Raw genomic sequence first — 18,456 nt, 5'->3', positions numbered from 1 at the left:
TGCATTTCAGGTGGTTTGGTCGGTGCTAATTGTCCCTAGGTGTGAATGAGTGAGCGAGTTGTCTGTCCCTGTGTGCCCTGCGATTGGCTGTCAACCAGTTCAGGGTGTCCCCTGCCCATTGCCCGATGATTGCTGGGATGGGCTCCAGCACCCCCGCGACCCTACTGAGGATAAGCTGTGCAGCTAATGAGATGAGATGAGAGATGATTTTATGCTGGCGGGCTATATTTCATTGATTTTATGACAGAGGCTGCGGGCCTGTAAAAAGTAGATCACGGCCGGGTAATTAGCCCCCGGGACGGGCATTGACCACAGCTGCTGTATATATTGCTCATCCTTATATTGTTTTTAAACTGTTTTCTTTTGCTTTTAAGTTTTTGATTATTCCTTTATCCTAAAGTGCCACACCTTATCTCGTTGTAAACACTGTTATTAAAGATAATAAAGAGAATTCTGATTCTAATGAAAAGTTGATCCCTAGGAATTCAGAGCTAAACCTTAAACTGATGTACTAAATCGGAAAGGCAGCACCATCTGCAGGATATGTCAGTTTTATTCCAAAATATGATCTTAGTAAAATGGAACGCGGCACATATCAGCGCATCGGAATGTGAACTATGTTACTCCGGGTAGGAAGAAAAAACAAAAAAGGTGTTCTGCGCCTTTAAGAAAGCGCTCCTGCTCGTCAGGAAACGACTGGGAACTCATCCGCCGCTGGGCAGAATCCCACTCCAGTGACAACAGTCCCAATGTTGCGGTTATGCGCTTCGAAGTTTAATTTTATTTTTTTGTCCGCAAAATAAAAAATAATTCTTCGCCGGCGGCTTCTCGGAGGGGACGAGAATGCTGAATGGTGGCGCTCATGAAAATCACCAGGGGCATATGTCGCCTTTTGGGTCTCGCCAGCGGTAAGAAAAGCTTTCCCATAAACTTCACAAAGTCGAGCAAAAAGTGAGCTAAAGCACCTCGTTAAATGTCGTTCAACGGGCGAACTCTTAAGTCTTTGTTTAAATGTGATTTAAAAGTGTTTTTGAAATGAAGTTTTCGATGTGGGACAATGCCAGCTACACCCATATTTTCCCACTACCTTCACTTCGTTCCATACAAGTGAGCTAGTGCAGTGTTTTTTAACATTTTAGTTTTTTTTTTAAATTAAAACAATTCAGGGAAAACCGTTCGGCAAAATATTTGAATTAATTCTACCACAAATTTCCTCCTTGTTTGTTTTAAAAAAATATATATATTATTTGCCTATACTGACTGTTTTCCCTTATCGTTTGTGGTCATGAGGGCAAGCAGGTAATACAGGTTATTGATTTTATTGAATAATGTTTCTGTATTTTGTATTTTCCTTTATATATAATCTGCTTTTTGGGGGTTGGTGTCACTTTTATGTACCCCCCACCCTCTAAAAAAATAAAAATAACATTCATATTTTATAGCTTATGAATGACCTATATGTTATGTTGACAATAACTGTATTGTTTGTTAATGCTGCATCCATTGCAACTTGGTCATTCTTCCATCCATCCATTATCTGCACCGCTTATCCTCAGTAGGGTCGCGGGGGTGCTGGAGCCTATCCCAGCCATCCTCAGGGCAGGAGACACCCTTCACACAGGAGGTTCGATCTCATGACCTCAGAACTGTGCCGCACACGCGCTAACCATTGCGCCGCCGTGCTGCCTCCCTGGTCATTCTGTTTTATTTTATTTTTTATTTTGTATTATACTTTTAATCACTTTGTTTTAGCTTTAATTTTATTGTTTGTTAATGCAACATCCACTGCAGCCTGGTCATCCTGAAAAGGGGGATTACCTCATGTACGGTCCCTTCTCAAGGATTCTTTATTTTCCTAATGCTGAGATTTTCGAGTTTTTCCTTTCCTTCATGTAGGTTTTGGATCAGGGGATGGTGTATTAATAGTCCGTAATTTGCAATAGTCTGTGGTCTTTGCAGCCCTTTGGACCCCTTTGTGATTAAAGACGTCACAAATAAACATGACGCAGGGGCTCAGGGTTCAAGTCCAGCTATCACAGTCTCCCCGTGTGCAGTTTGCATGTTCTCCACGTGCCTGCGTGGGTTTCCTCCAGGCACTCCGGTTTCCTCCTACATTCCAACAACATGCATGTCAGGTTAATTGGCCTGTCTAAATTGTCCCTAGACGTGAATGAGCGAGTGTGTTGTCTGTCTATGTGTGGCCTGTGACTGGCTGGCAACCAGTTCAGGGTGTCCACTACCTGAAGAAAGCTTGGATGGGCCCCAGGATCCCCGCGACCCTACTGAGAATAAGCGGTGCAGATAACGGATGAATAAATACACAAGTGAAGGAAAAAGAAAAACATTATTTACCTTTGGTGTGGCGTGACTTGACCTGGTACAGTGGAATGAGAGGGTGGCTGCAGAGGGGGGAGGAGAGAACTTCCACTTGCAAGGCTGTTCATGCCCTAAACAGTTTCCTTGCTTTAATCATTTTGTAATTTTTGATAATAGTCTCGATCATTAATTATGGACATATTCCTTAGAGAGGGTAACGATGAGTGTGCCTTCCTCATATTATCTTTTGTTTCCATAGTTATCACAATTTTACTTCTCCTTTAGCATCACTGGAAGCCTTAAAGTTGGGACCTATAGCAAATATACAGTAAAAAAATACAGTATTAAATCGCCCACTCGCAACGTGTTTACAAAGCACGTGATGGTCTGAACCGAATGAAGTAAGCGAAAACCATTGTGGGAGGTAGTTCAGCTAATAGTTTATTGGCCTTTTTCACGAAGCCGTGACGGAAACCAATAGCAAACCAGCACTTTATATGACGTCAACCAATGGCAGACAGGTATCTTGGAGAGGTAACTTGCACAGACGTATAAATAAATTTTCTTAATTTATTGTTGAGGAAAATTACGTAAAGAGGGGCTGAAAAAACATCTTATTCCATACCATAAAGTGAAAGGTAACAGCCTGTTCTTCCTGATGTTGGCTGACAAATCAACGAAACTTATTGGAATCTGCTCACAGAATAACTTCACAACACAAAGAAGTGGCAATGATGTCGGTGTTTTTTTTTTTTTTGTTCATAAGTTGTCAATTCCTCAAAATAGGAATGGAAAACTCAAGTTTGGCTTGGTGCTGGATTCAAACTTTTGGTTATGAGGAGGGTCAGATCAGTAAAACTCTGTCAACTTCAATTGTTTTGTCTTGTTTTTCAGTATTATTATTTATCATTCAGCATACATAAGTAACCTAATCTACATATTATAATCACAGATACAAGGGATTTTTTTAAACGCAACAATTTATTCATGTTTGGCATTGTTCAGTTTTACAATTGAACTATACTTGCCACACTATACAAATTCAACACTACCTTCTAGTGTCCAGACAGAGCACTTGGTTTGCATTTCTTTAAACAAAAATTACAACTTAGACTTCTTTATTTGACGTACTCAGAAAATTACGGCAGAATAAATCATCCAACATGGCTGTTGTAGATGTAGTTGGTATGGCAACTCATTAAATATAATTGTTTTGTAGGCCTTGATTGACGGATGGCCTGAAATGTCATCACTAAGGCTAAAATTTCAGCCCCTATGTGACTTTACATCAAAGGACATAGAGGTGTGTTGTGTATTTTGTAGATTTCTGCATGACTGTTTAATAGCCAATAAAAATTCGACGTAAATCAAGATTCATTTAATTTTTAATTGCTTTTTCGTTTGTTTAAGGTACCGTCAATCTGGTACAGAACTTTTTCCATGCATCCGCTTGCAGGATGTGGCAGCTCCCTTGTACGGACCTTTGATTAGCGAAGTGAGGTCAAGGTGACAGAGAACATTGTATTCTATGTCAAAAACCTAAAACATGTCACCCTGCACTCCAGATATCATGCTGAAAAAAATCCCCCACTTACTTACAACACGAAAAGTACTGTATAAACAGCTTTTGTTGTTCCACAACGTTTATAAGTGTTAAATCACACCTTATTCACAGTTTAGGACCCTCAAGGCTGAATTCTTGTTGCAGACTTTGTGTTGTTGCGCTGTGCATTCTTGTGGAACACATTTTCATTTCGGCCAAGGAAAGACAGTGGCACTTTTGTCGCTGCTGTCCGACCACCATGGATAATAAATAAAAAAACACAATCATTAGTTTCTTTTCATGTCAAGAGAGTTAAAAAGTATAAAAAAAATCTCACATGAACAAATGGAAACCTGCACCACACCAGGTCCCACATCCCATGGTGTTTTGTCATCCTTTATTGTACTTCTCTCCACTGGACTCCACCTTGAGCTGATATCATCCACGGGACGATCACAGCAGTGTTCCTGTGAGAAAACGTCTCAATTTTCAACACCGCTGTGATATGAGGTCGGCCAAGTGTTAGTGGGATACCGTTCTGTTTTCACTTATCTTGCAGATTATTTTGAAAATAAAACTATAAGCCATTGTGCAATTTTTCCCGAGTCAGAAACTTAAAAGTAAAGTGTTTTCACACTAAATTTGGTCATATCCGGAGAAACATTATTATTGACATAGTCATGTTTATTTGTATAGCCCTTAATCAAAAAGAGTTTCAAAGGGCTGCACAGACCACAGATTATTGCAAACCACAAGACTATTATGACACCATCCCCTGATCTAAAACCTACTTGAGGGCAAATAATACACAGATATTGTCAACATAAAATATAGGTTATTCATATGCAATGGAATAGAAGTATGTTTTTCCACTGAGGTTGCAGATCGTAGCTCAGGGAGAAGAGCATTCTACAGCACCGGGGCCCGGATGGAGAACGCTCTTGAACCTGCGGATCTCTTTTTGGCTCTTGGGATCACTAGTAGACCAGCATTTTCAGAGCGAAGGCTCCGGACTGTAACATAGGGGGATATTAAATCTGAAAGATATGAGGGAGCAAGTCCATGTATGATTTTGTTTACTACCAACAGAACCTTAAAATCACACCTTAAGCTAACAGGGAGCCAATGCAGGTTAGCTAAAATCGGGGTCATGTGATCAAGCTTTCTTGTCTTAGTTAAAAGCCTCGCTGCAGCATTTTGTACCAGCTGAAAGCTCTTGATTTTGGACTTCGGGAGACCGGAGAGTAGTGCATTACAGTAATTGAGAAGGGAGGTAACAAACAAACATTATTCCTGACATACAATAATCGGAACTTGATTATGATGTAAATATTCCATGAAGGTAAATAAAATGACAAAAATTAAGACACTTTATGCGGAAAAAAATCATCACCTTTTTTCTTTTCATTTTTCTCATCAATAGAATGTAAATATTATTTTTTTGTGGACAATAATGTAAACCATAATATTGACCCTATCAACTTTGCAGAAAAGTAAAAAAAAAATATGCTGTCATTAAAAAAACATCTCGCTTTTTCTTGTTGTTTTTCGTTTCTACACAATGTGATTATTATTGTATGTAGATAATGTAAATCATAATATTTGCAGTGTAAACCTTTCATAAAGGTAAGAAATGACAACAAATGGAGATGCTGTCACATGAAAAAAGAACACATTTACATTTCCTTTTAACTTTCAAGCAAAGTAAAGGTTATTGTTTGTCGTCAACAATGTAAATCATAATGTTTACAATGTTAACCTTTCACCAACCTAAGAAATACAAAACTGAAGATGCTGTCGGATAAAAAAAAAAACTTTTTTTATATTTATGGATTGTTTACTTAGCAAACACTACTATATTTTTGCTACTTTTTATACATTACTGTATGTAAACTGATTACTATGATATTTCATAAGAGTAAAAAAATAACACAAAATGGCCGTACATTTTTCTTCATGACAGCGATGATATACTGAAAGTCACATTAACATTGCATGATTTTTTTTTGTAATTGTCATGATGACAATCTTTCTTTCAGACTGGATGAAAATAACCTGACGTCGAAAACCAATTTTGTGGAAATTCCTGCTTTATTAGGCGTGTCTCTGTCACACACACATTCTGGCATACATGCAAACTAAGTGTCGTTTCAAATAATTACATAGTTCAATTAGGTACGAAATAGTTGGGCCTCGCCTTGTGGAGGTGTATAGGGAACCAAATGATATCATTAAAATCTGAACTGTTGACATGCAGATGGCAAAATATGTGAGTGAAAATGTCAATGTCGTTGCTGTTCATACTGTATTTTGTCCTTTACCTTAGATTATTTTCATGTGGACAAACTGTGTGTCAAAAACTACAAATTAACATTTCTCAGAATCAACCATTCTGCCCAAAGGTCCGCCTGCACAGCAGCAGGAAGAGCAAATGGACTGTGGTGCCTCAGTCCCGGACCTTAATGATGCTGACGCTTTTTCACAGGTAAATAAACGGTGTCAAAACTGTAAAGGCAAAGCGTCATAATGTCAGTCTGACTGTCTGCCTGTTCACCCAAGGGTGCTCTAAACGCCGAGGCCAGATGCAGAGCAGAGCGGCGCAGGAACAAGAGAAAGGTAAGTGCCAAATTTTTGCTCCATGAGACAACAGTTGTGGGGAAAAAAAGATTGTGTGTATGATTCAAGTGACTGAGTGTTACCTCAGATTTCCAAATTGTTCTATTCCAAGTTGAGAGTCAAGATTTGATTTGGTCATGGTCTAAATTTATTTCTCACAAGAAAGTCCTTTTTTTTCGATAAAATGTTTGTTTAGTCAGCAATTTAGTTGTAAACATGTAGATATATGAATTTATTAAAATATAATACTTGGCAGCAAAGTGTCTGACTGGTTAGCACGTCCCCCCTCTCAGTCCGGCAGTCCCGGATTCAGTTCTCGCTAACGCCCTCCCAGTGAGGAGTTTACATGTTCTCCCTATGCCTATGCGGGTTTTTCTGGGCACTCCGATTTTCACCCACATTCCAAAATCATGCATGGCAGGTATATTGGTGACACCAAATTATGAGTAAATGGTTGTCTGTCACTTGTTACCCTGTGATCTACATGCAACAAGTCCAGGTGTCTCCTTCCCTCTGCCCAACAGCAGCTGGGATGCTCTATCACCCCCACAACTTAAAGTAAGGATACGTGGTTCGGAAGACGAATGAATGGTAATACCTTAATACAAACATGCTTTCTACAATTTACATACCTTCGGAGTGACGCGTGATCTTTGCTTCCTCCTTTGTATTGCACGGATTGGCCGTTCCAAAACGAGACCGGTCTCATCCCAATTAAACATTTGCTGAGAAACACCTTCAGTTTTTATGTATTAGATAAACTCGATCACTTATTTGTTTCACTCTGCTCTGTCGCATTTCAAAATGATTACAATTCTTTTTTGACTTTTAGGCACTTAAAAACAGCTCCGTCACTTCTCTGGTCACTTATCACTCTTGCCTTGTATATGTATCTTCTTAACTCTTGCAGACAACAACGTAAAGGTGAAACAATTCTGTCTTTTGGTTTGAACTCACCACCTCTCTTTGTTTAGTCACACGATGGATATTAGTTCTCTGCTCAAATTTTTCATACCAGCAATGACTGGCTTAAAAAATAAAGGATTTTTCATCACTTTTAACATCTACCTCACTCTTCGTAGCCACACTTCTCTTTTTCAGATCATAAATAGCCAAAACGGTTCCAAAGTGTCAAGACATGCAAGGCACCCAGCTGCCTGAAATTAGGTCGAAAGCAAAGACAATTTTTTATTTTTATTTTGGTCAAGCTTTCACTGGTTGAAAGCTGGAGGGACGAAAGCATGACCAACTTAGGTGCCGAGTTGCCTAACTTGTTTGTGCATTTGGGTTGGCCATGGTCCAAAACTGTTTGTGTGTGTTTTTTGGTATTTTTTCCCCTTTTTTATTTTCTTTGTTATTGTGTTTGTTTTGCTGTCGGTCACCCCTCTTGAGGGATATGATCAAGTTGGATAGATTTTGGTCACGCGTCAATTTAGTCGAGGGCAGAGGCATTCTAAAGTTGAAAAAAAAAAAAACACTTTATTAATCTCAACGTAGAAAGTTTCACGATTATGCGTGGATTAAAATATGTAGCTATTCTTTCAATTATTGACGTCTCAAATCTATTTCCAGCACCGGCGAAAACGTAAAAAGCTAGAGCGTTTGAAGCACAGCGACCAATCCGACAAGGTAAACATTTGATTTCATTTAACCGCGTGACGCAGCATCAAATCCTCATAACGTTCCCCCCGCCAGAATGAAGAGGATGGAGACTGCGAGTCTGAAATGGATGACAGTGATTCTGAAGCAGAAGCTGCTGCAGAGGCGCAGGAAGGTCTGCAAAAAGAGGTCAAAAAGGATTCAAAACTCGCTACCTCGACTGCCAGCACTCCCTCCAAAGACCGACAGAAGGTTCCACAAATCGAAGAAGTAGGGGCTCGTTTACATGCTGTGTTAATGACAAAAGTAACACCACAAATAGTTATAAAAAAAGTCCAGAAATTTCATCCCTTTATCAGACTTGAGTTGTTTTTTTTCAGATACTTTATACATGTGGTTAAAGATGATTAGCTTTTAAAAAGTCAAGTCAAGTCATGTTTATTTGTATAGCCCTTAATCACAGAGTCTCAAAGGGCTGCACAGATCAAAGACTATTACAAACTATTATTACAGAATACTATGACACCATCCCCTCATCTAAAACCAACATGAGGGCAAATAATATACATATTATCAACATAAAATATAGATTATTCATATGCTATAGAGTAGAAGTGTGTTTTAAGCTTTGATTTAAACATTTCCACTGAGGTTGCAGATCGAATCTCAGGGGGCAGAGCATTCCACAGCACCGGGGCCTGAATGGAGAATGCTCTCGAACCTGCGGATTTCTTCTTGGCTCTTGGGATCACTAGTATACCAGCATTTTCAGAGCGAAGGCTCTGGACCGGAACATAGGGCGAAATTAAATCTGAAAGATATGAGGGAGCAAGTCCTTGCATGATTTTGTATACTACCAACAAAACCTTAAAATCACATCTTAAGTTAATAGGGAGTCAATGCAGGTTAGCTAAAATTGGGGTAATGTGATCAAACTTTCTTGTCTTAGTTAAAAGCCTCGCAGCATTTTGTACCTGCTCTTGATTTTGGACTTTGGGGAGAGTAGTGCATTACAGTAATCGAGACGGTAGGTAACAAACGCATGAATTATAATCTCCGCATCCGACTGAGACAGCATAGGGCGTATGTTAGCAATGTTGCGAAGACGGAAAAAAGCTGTTCTAGTAATATTCTCAACGTGTGTTTGAAAGGACGGATTGGGGTCAAATATGACAGCTAAATTTTTGACTGAGTCACTCTGGCTGATATTACATATTTCAATGTTCAGAGCAGTATTTGAGAACAAGTCAAAAGACATATTTGTTTAGCTAACATATGGTGCTGTAGTTTTGTATAGTTTCTTGTTGCCTTGACCACCAAAGCAAAAGTTCTATTTCAAGGCGGGTGTTGAACGATTCAAGGAATTTTTATTGTCATACCATCAATCGTTTTCACATGACCTGGCATGAAATAAGATACCAGATGTCGCAAGTTGTCACAGTGATTCCCAAGATATGCAAAATTAAAAATGAATGTCGTATTATTATGCTTTTTTATTTTATTTTTTGTTTTTCTTATTTTTGTTTTAGAATTGAGCAGATAATCAGTTGTCCAATAACCGATGTATTGTGGTCTCGTGATAAATCAGAAGTCATTTTAGCCACTTGTGGTTGACAGGAGCCCGAGTGGGACGAGAGCAGCGCCTTCTTTGCCAACGCTGCTAGCCACGTCAAACCGAAAGGAACATGCCGCAAATCCAAAGAGAACAAAGAAAACGAGGCCAGAAAGGAGGTAATGTGTTTGAAGCGGTTTTGTTTTCATTTTTAAATCAGCAGCTTCATTCAAAATTTGAGCATTTACTAAAAATATCAGCTTGTTTTGATGTCATTGCAGGTAAAGGTAAATGACACTACGACAAAGAAAAGCACATCACTTGCAGGTAAATATTGACACTACACGATCTGCACAAACTGAATGTACTGTTCATATTCCAATTTTCATATGAAGCTCAACAATATTATATGATACACACGACAGGAAAGCGGTTGCACTAAGTAAACAAACAGTATTTAAGTCCCAAACGTTCAATCCCATTACTCCCTCTTTCATCTACCCGCTTCGTCTAATTTTTCGGCTACCCCTTTTCTTTTTGGGTAAAGGCAAGTGAATGAGTCCTCTAGGAATTGGGAACGTACCTTCTGCTTACCACATCATGATTTCAGTCTGCATTTTTTTATGATCTAACAGATAAATTTGAACTAGTTACAATAATAAACTCGTGTTTAACTAGGAAAATAAGTATATCATCAGATGAGTACTGCGCTTAACTTTTGTAATTTCTTCATCTGCCAAAACCACTTTTCTCATGTCCCTGTAATTACTCTTGTCCTGCAGCCTGTTACATAACGCAGCAGAACATAAAAATAATTGGTTAATTCCCTTTCACAATTTCTTCCAGCTGGTTGGAAATACAGAGGAGTGGTTATGACACTCGAGAGCCGACTCCATGAAAAGGGGTTTGTTTCCTTCACTCCTTCACCTTATTCTACACTTTGCCGAGAATTTGGACGTTCTTACCTTCATCGTTGATTCACTTTTCGAGAGTTGGGTGTAAAATTGAGTCGAAAGGGGTATAATCGGGTTGAGCATTTGTACATCAGGGGAGAAGCAGAAGCATGTTTTTAATATCACTTAAGATGGTGTTTTGTTTTGAAGTGCAGTCAAGAACCGCTACATAAACTATCAAATTAATTCATCAAGATTCAAGGATATGCCGCCAAAATTACAGCTTGAAAACAAATTCAAAAATTATTAATTGCTTTTGCCTAAGGACAGAAAACATTATTTGACAAGCTCGCCCAACTGCCACTTCAAGCAGTTGCCTATTCATTGAGGTGCATGCTAAATGTTATTGCAGTGCCTTTGTTTGCCGTTATGGTGCGCTATTATAACAGTTTCTAAGCATCACTTTGTGAATATTTTTGCCTATTTATCCTGACAGCCGTTTATCTTATATTTTTCTTAAGGCTTTATTAAATGTTTACCCTGGAGTGCCAAGTCTAATATCGTTGCAAATATTGTTTCTCAATATTGATATAAAGGACAATAAAGACAATTCAAATCAATATTTCTGACCCGTAGAAAAAGGAATTAAGCTATTTGAAGAGGGGCAGTACACACAAGCAGCCCGCATGTTTACAGAAGCCATCAAATGCGATCCAAACGATTACAGGTGGGTGCCACTTTTTTGGCCACTCATGACGGATGCTGTGCATTCTGTAAAGACTTACACGGTCGCCCAAACGATTTTGCCGCAGGTTCTTCGGAAATCGTTCCTTCTGCTATTATCGCTTGGAGGAGTACACTCAGGGCCTGGCAGACGCCGAACACTCGATCCAGTTGGCTCCTAACTGGCCCAAAGGACACTTCCGAAAGGGCAGCTCTCTCATGGGCATGAAGGTGTGGATGCCAGCAGGCACTCATGTTCCTTATTCAGAATAAACGTTTGACAAACAAGTGCGAATGTTTCGTAGCGGTACAGCGAGGCGGAGAAGGCCATGGAGCATGTACTAAAACTGGACAAAAACTGTGAAGAGGCTGCCAATGAACTTTATAACTGCAAAGTTAAGCAGTTGATGGTGAATTACCTTGAAAATGGATTCTTATATTCAAAATTAGTTTTAAAACAAGCTGTTGACCCTGCTACAGGAGTACGGGTTCGAAGAAATGGAATGTACGTTGCTGCTGGAGAAATTCCTCACAGTGCAAGCTGTTTTGGCGTCTTTGGATGCTGCTGGAGGTTAGTTCCTACTATGGGGTGATTATATAGCAAGGAAAAAATAAAGTACTCACATTTTTTCCCCTTTATTTTCAGTCACAAGCACGGAACTATTAGTTGCACAGCAAGGGTACATGTCATTTTTATTCACATGAAAAGCAATTCACCTTTTAGGTTGGTCTCCTCTTTTGAATTTTTTTTTATTTTTCCACGAGGCCTTGCCAATCATTGTGGGTGGGAAATGTCACAACGGAGCTGACAGAAAATCACCTAAAAGAAGTTTTTAGAAGGTACGGTAAAATGTTTCTGCAGACTCATTTTTAGTTCTAGCAGCTGGCTTAGAACTGGTGCGGACCAGGGAATCAGACTGTTTAATTAAAACAGCATTGCGAGTGATAAGGTAGAAATCATGACGATTCATCCATCCATCTATTATCTGCACTGCTTATCCTCAGTCGGGTCGCTGGGTTGCTGGAGCCCATCTCAGCTATCTTCAGGCAGTGGGCAGGGGACACCCTGAACTAGTTGCCAGCCAGTTGCAGGGCACACAGAGACAGACAACTCACTCACTCATTCATATCTAGGACAATTTGGACCAGCCAATTAACCGATATGCATGTTTTTGGAATGTGGGAGGAAACCGGAGTGCCCGAAGGAAACCCACGCAAGCACGGGGAGAACATGCAAACCCCACACAGGAAGGTTCGATCTCATGGCCTCAGAATTGCGCCGCCGTGCTGCCCGCACGACGATTCAAGGCAATGCAAAAAGATTGTCTCGCGCGTAACGCGCCACGGTTTGCAGTACCAGTGTCATGAGGGTCGCCTTAAAACCTTGTGTATAACACCCACTCAAACATTGCCTTTCTTTGGGGGCACAAAATAATGTTATACACAGATATATATGGTCGTTCATTTTTATGGCTGTGGCTTCAAATCTGGTGTGGCTTGTACAAAAACCAAGTTGAGTTTCTTCCTCAAACGTGCGCATGCAGCTTTTAATCAGGTGTGTTCTGTCGTCTGGAATTTAGAAATGCATATAAAACTAGTAGCACTTCCCTCTATTCAGTCACAAAAAAGTAGCACTCAGTTTCAATAGGTTGGTGACCCTTGTTCCAAATACAGTACGGTATTTGACGAATGGCTCTTTCCCCCGACGTGCCAGGTACGGTGAGATCGAAAGCATCCGTGTGCTGCACGAACGGTTCTGTGCCTTTGTGAATTTCAAGCACGCCAGCGACGCCGCCTGCGCCATGGAGAAAGTCAACGTGAGTACCGTGTCAGGACGCCGCCCGCTTGAATTTGAAAGTCCATTAACAGCTGATCCCACGACCAGGGTTATTATATTCAGAACACACACTTAGTGGTGCGCTATCCAAACCGACGTCCTCAGCGAGTCCTACCTAGTCCACTTGGTGTCGCGCAGCAGGCAGCGGCAGCTGGGTAGGTAGAAATCAATCCCACAACCCCATTCCAATAATTTCCAGACTCTAAGGCACACCCAAACACCCCAATTTGGCCAGCGATCTGAAAGTGCACCTAATATATTGCATAATACGGCGGACCTAACTGGATTTCAAACAATAATTTTAGCAATGTGTTGCCAATCTTGGTTTTATGGTATATTATCATACTTGAGCGATGAATGTGCAATGATTGATAAACACATAATGATTGAAAAACATAATATAGAATGGGGATTGAACCCAAGTAGTGGCGCTAAGAATGCTAACACTTTAATATGGTACAAATTACATACAAGGCACTAGACTATATTTCATTATCACACTATTTTTTACTCACAGTGCCAGGAACATAGATTTGCAAAGTGCATTCTGATGGGTTACACAGTCTTTCCACTTGTTCCTCAGAAAGTCTTAAACAAAATACTATACAAGTTATTTTACGCACTTATACATATGTGACCTAATGTACCGAAATGAGTCACATTGAGGCAAATGTTAAACTTGTTTTTTGTTTTCAATGGAAAGTATAATAAATAAGCTTTAAAAATGATACCATAGTCACAGCTTTATGATTAACTATTTTGAAGATATGGCCATTTGAATTAAGGCCTTGAATCCACACTTTTTTGATCAAAAACCTGAGAAAATCATGGTTTAAGTTGTCTTTACCTTTTAGTGTGATGTCATTCAAATGTTTTTACAGTTTAAGGGATAGTCTAATTGTAAAGTTTAATTTGAACAAAGGCATATGTACACGTATAGAAAAGAATTAGACCAGATTGAAAGACATTTTCAGCACATATTTATTTGAATACACATTAAAACAACTTTAATTTTGTCTATCGCAAATATTGAACTTCATTCGCTGTTTTTCTAACTTTTCCTATTTATGTGGATTATGAAACTCGGGGAGAGTGTTTTCATAAGTCGTATATTTCAAATAGTGAAAAATGTAAAAATTCAATTCAATTTCAATGTTAGATTTTCATGGTTTGTTCTTAGTTGTCGGCCCGACGCTAAAAATAAAAAGTTGCAAAGTGGGTCAAATAATCAACTTATTGACGTACAGGTCAAGAAGTGGAGAGACTGTTTAACCTATCAGAATGCACTATAGAAGAAGAGTAAAAGCAGTGTAATAATGGGATGAGCGTAAGTCCTCTGTAACACTAGTCTAGTTGAAATGTGTCAGCGTTTTCATAGCCACTACTTGGGTGTGATTCCCTTTGCAAAGAATTTTGTGCAGTTTTGGTCAGGAGCTCGTATTAATTTGTACACACAGAAGCTTTTACTGTAGTCTCAATTTCCCGTGCCTTATAGTCTGCTGTGCCTTATGTATAAACTAATCTGTGACAAATGAGTATTTTTGGGAGTGCGCCTTTTAATCCGGTGCAGCTTGCAGTGCGAAATATAACTAACAAACGAGTGCCCCTTCTTTCTTTGCACAGAGCCCGGAGACGAGGCCCAGTGAAGGGAGGCGAGTGTTACTTCTGGAGAACCACGGGCTGCTATTTCGAAGACAAGTGCGTCTTCAAACACATCCCCGACCACAAAGGGATCGACAGGAAGTCGTGGCAGCCTTAAAGGTATTCAGACAGAATCTTTTTTATTTTTTCAATTTGGCACGGATCGTGTGATATTCCTCCCCACAATTATGCATATATATTCAATGTGCCAGGGGACCCGAGAAGTTTTGTCTTAAAGTTCGGCCATCTACCTTGTTTGCCTGTAGAGCTGTGATGTCATTGAAGTAACACTGAACTTTCAAAATGGTGCATCCCATCAACACCACACAAGTGAGGCCAGCTCTGAAACAGACAGCGATATAGTAAAGTTTCTCCGACTCGGATTTTATGACTGATTATGACGAAAGACTGTGCCTGAGAGATATGGTTAGAGGAAAAAAGTTATAGTGCCAGAGAATTGGATATGAAGCCGAATTAATTCAAACCAGTAGTCGTTGGGAGTGATAAGGGCAATCTCTACATAAAAACTACCAAAACTTTGCTTAAAACACTCGTAACCTCTTTGATTAATTACAGGGTTCGTACTCCTTTTTCTAGGCCAAATTCAAGCACTTTTTAAGGACGTTTAAAGCCAATTTCTCGAGGACTATTATGAGTAGGAATCCGGTGTTATTCTGCACAGCCACAAATATATCTGCGATTTACATATGCAAAATTCTATCTTGGGTATGCATTTATCAAGACATGATTTTTAGATCTTGAATAAATTGTTTTAAAACAAATCTCTCCTCATAAGTGTTGGGTTTTCAGTCGCAGGAAGTTCTTCCCAATACAATTTACCACTGGGAAATGCTACCTTCATTTTTAAATCTCCATAAATGATAATGATAATAATAATCCTTGCACTTATACCGATTTCATAGTGCCCTGTTTAGGTGTAGCATGCACCTGTCCCAAAAATGCCATACAAACTAATGCTGGCTGCCGTTAATCAAGAGGGGAAAAAGAAATGCAATGGCAAAGGCCACCAGAGGGCATTGTCTGTGTTATTTTTAAGCCAATTTATTGAGAAACATGTCAGCATTTACAAGCACTTCACACAATATTCAAGCCCTTTTCAATACTTGAAAATGCAACATTTAAATTTAAGCATTTTCAAGAACTTCAAGCACCCCCTATATAAACCCTGTAGTTAATACGTAAAACAATGTGCTGACTGGCTTACAAGCGTACCGGTGTTACTCTGATGATGTCACAGTTTAGAATGTCAAAGACGGGACAGGTTGTCTTTGAAATCCTATTTGTTGAAAAATAATTTTAATGTACATAGACTTATATCAAATTATGTACTATTTACTCTCATTTTGCACGTTTCAGAGTTTGGGATTTCCATTAATGCCTCAAATTTACAGAAGACTAGGACGCAACATACCGCGACGATAAGGAAGCACTGATGTCCAGGTCGGTGCAGCAGCACGCCGGTTCAAAAGCAGCCAAAGTTGAGCCGCAACGCACTGGGACAATCCGGGAACTGACCACAAAACAAGGGAACAACGACAAAAGCACGTGCAGACTTCTCAGGTGCCTTTAGGGACACGAGCTAACCTGACTGACCATCAGTTTTTTGGTTTGGTGCTTTTAAATGATTGTATTGGTTTGTACACAACAAAACAAGGCCACCCTTAATAGGATAGTGTGAAAGAACAAGGAAATAAGTTAGAGAATCGAAGTTTGGTATGTCTAAATCTACCGTGTTTTCCTCACTATGAGGCGCACCCCCAAAACATAGTCTTTTGTCAAATACTTTTCATATTTTAGGTGCACTGAATGAAAGGGCGCAGGGGTTTAAAGCTACAGTAAGCGGTACTGTAGTTATGCGTGGATAATGCACATTTCATACACCTGCGATGTATATTTGTGCAATGAATGATTAGTCAAAAAATGGCGCCGACCAAAATTTCAAAACGTCATATGCAACAGGAATCAAACCCTAACCCCGAGACCACTAGTGATACAGATAACTTATGAAAAGGCATTCGATCTGATCTTATTATCGCACTATTTTTACCCACAGTGCCAGAAATTAAAGTTGCAGAACCGCGAAAATAACTGTTGTGTGTATCTGATGACGAATCGGACTTTGCCTTTATTTATCTTTCAGGACGACTTTCTGTTTACTCGATTCTATAACATTGGTTTCTGGCACCATGAGTAAAAATGGTGCGTTAATGAGATTAAATCAAATGCGTTTTCATCTGTGTCACGGTTGGTCGAGTGATTAAGTGTTAGCGGTCTGACCGCCGCTAAACGGGTTCAATTCCCGTCGCATACAATGCTTTGCTATTACGGTCAGCGTTGAATTTCGATGGATCAATCATTGTTTAATATGATATTATATCGTAAATCCTTGTCACGTGCTATGTAAATACTGTATGCATTTCCAATTTGGGTTTTTTAGGTGCGGCTTATAGTCTGGAAAATAAGGTAAATTGCCAGCAACTACATGGTGTCCCTATGAAAAATGTATACATACCTTGACATTAAATAGCCAATACCCTTTTTTTTCATTTTCAGGTTTGATTTTGGAGTAAGAATGATGGATGTAGGCTTAAAAAAGACTGTTCTGAAAACATTCCGGAAATGTGAAAATAAAACTGAAGTTCCACACAACATGTCTTGACTCTATAGATTTCTTTTCACATTTCCACACTGTTTTCAGAACTTTTAATTTTTTTTATTATCTGCTGTTCTTGCTCCAAAAGTAAATCTGAAATACAAAAATTGTATTTTGGCTACCTAGTTAAAGTGTGTATAAAGTTTTTGCGACAAATGCAGTATAAACGTGGCCATACTCATTCTTCTAACAGTTTCTCAAATTGCAATTTGGCGAAAGGACGCTGCATGCATGAGAATTTCTCCGTTGTGAAATGCTGAGTCTATTATTATTTTCCATGTAATATTTCCTTTTTATTAGAATTCCTTGACTTGCAAAGCTAGGTTTTGCATCTCTTTTCAACGCGGCTTTAATTTAGTGGACAAAGTGGAACGAAACTATTTTTCTCATCTGCGTTCTTTCAAAAGCATACTGAAAATTGTCACGTATTTTGTGATCTAACGAATGTTTTTGTTTTAACAAAAAAAAAATGCTATTTAGTGCCTTACCCATCAGCCTGCCTTGATCCTTACAGCCAGCTAAAAAAAACCAAACTTACAGGGATCCTGTACAAATCTTTTCATCTGTTCAATGAAAAATGACATTGTTTTCTTTCATGCAGTTTAAATACAGTACATCACTGCCTCATCTTTATGAAAAGTACTTTTTTTTATGTCAAATCCCACAAGGAAACAGTTTTGTTTTTCCAGTAATTGAAAAGCAGTGTTGAATTGTTTTTGCAGTATACATTTAACGGTAACCCTTTAAAATTGGTGCCATACAACATCATTTTTCAGTACCGTATTTTCTGTACTATAAGGCGCACCGGGTTATAAGGCCCCCAGCCCGCCCCCCCCCCCCCCCCCCCCCCCCAAAAAATATATATATATATATATATAGATATATGTCTCTATGTCATATATTTTTCATACATAAGGCGCTAGAATAGGAACGAAAACAAAACAGGTCAGTCGAACCCTATTGTCTGTACAATGTCACCAATCACTGAAAGTCGTCAGCCCACAGATCATTCAAAAGCTTAAACTCTTGGGACCATTTCAAAACGTACTCAATCACGAAAAA

At 39.2% G+C, this 18,456-nt stretch overlaps 1 protein-coding gene across 1 annotated transcript; it reads left to right on the top strand.

Moving 5' to 3' along the window:
* The first annotated feature begins 694 nt into the window (after positions 1-694).
* Positions 695-18,227, top strand: LOC148354290 (uncharacterized). Its single transcript, XM_088351055.1, has 17 exons — positions 695-908; positions 6,262-6,344; positions 6,419-6,475; positions 8,048-8,104; positions 8,171-8,344; positions 9,692-9,805; positions 9,908-9,953; positions 11,156-11,246; positions 11,332-11,473; positions 11,548-11,652; positions 11,723-11,813; positions 11,889-11,922; positions 12,008-12,082; positions 12,957-13,059; positions 13,128-13,234; positions 14,703-14,840; positions 16,098-18,227. Exons 1-16 carry the CDS (start codon positions 851-853, stop codon positions 14,836-14,838), a joined length of 1,473 nt encoding a protein of 490 aa, XP_088207181.1. The 5' UTR covers positions 695-850; the 3' UTR covers positions 14,839-14,840; positions 16,098-18,227.
* The last annotated feature ends 229 nt before the right edge of the window (positions 18,228-18,456 follow it).

The sequence above is a fragment of the Urocampus carinirostris genome, chromosome 13, assembly GCF_059441175.1.
Source record: "Urocampus carinirostris isolate Australia breed hairy pipefish chromosome 13, RoL_Ucar_1.0, whole genome shotgun sequence".
NCBI classification, from domain to species: domain Eukaryota; kingdom Metazoa; phylum Chordata; class Actinopteri; order Syngnathiformes; family Syngnathidae; genus Urocampus; species Urocampus carinirostris.
Note: the sequence above shows the minus strand (reverse complement) of the source record. Positions and strands in the feature narration are given on the sequence as shown.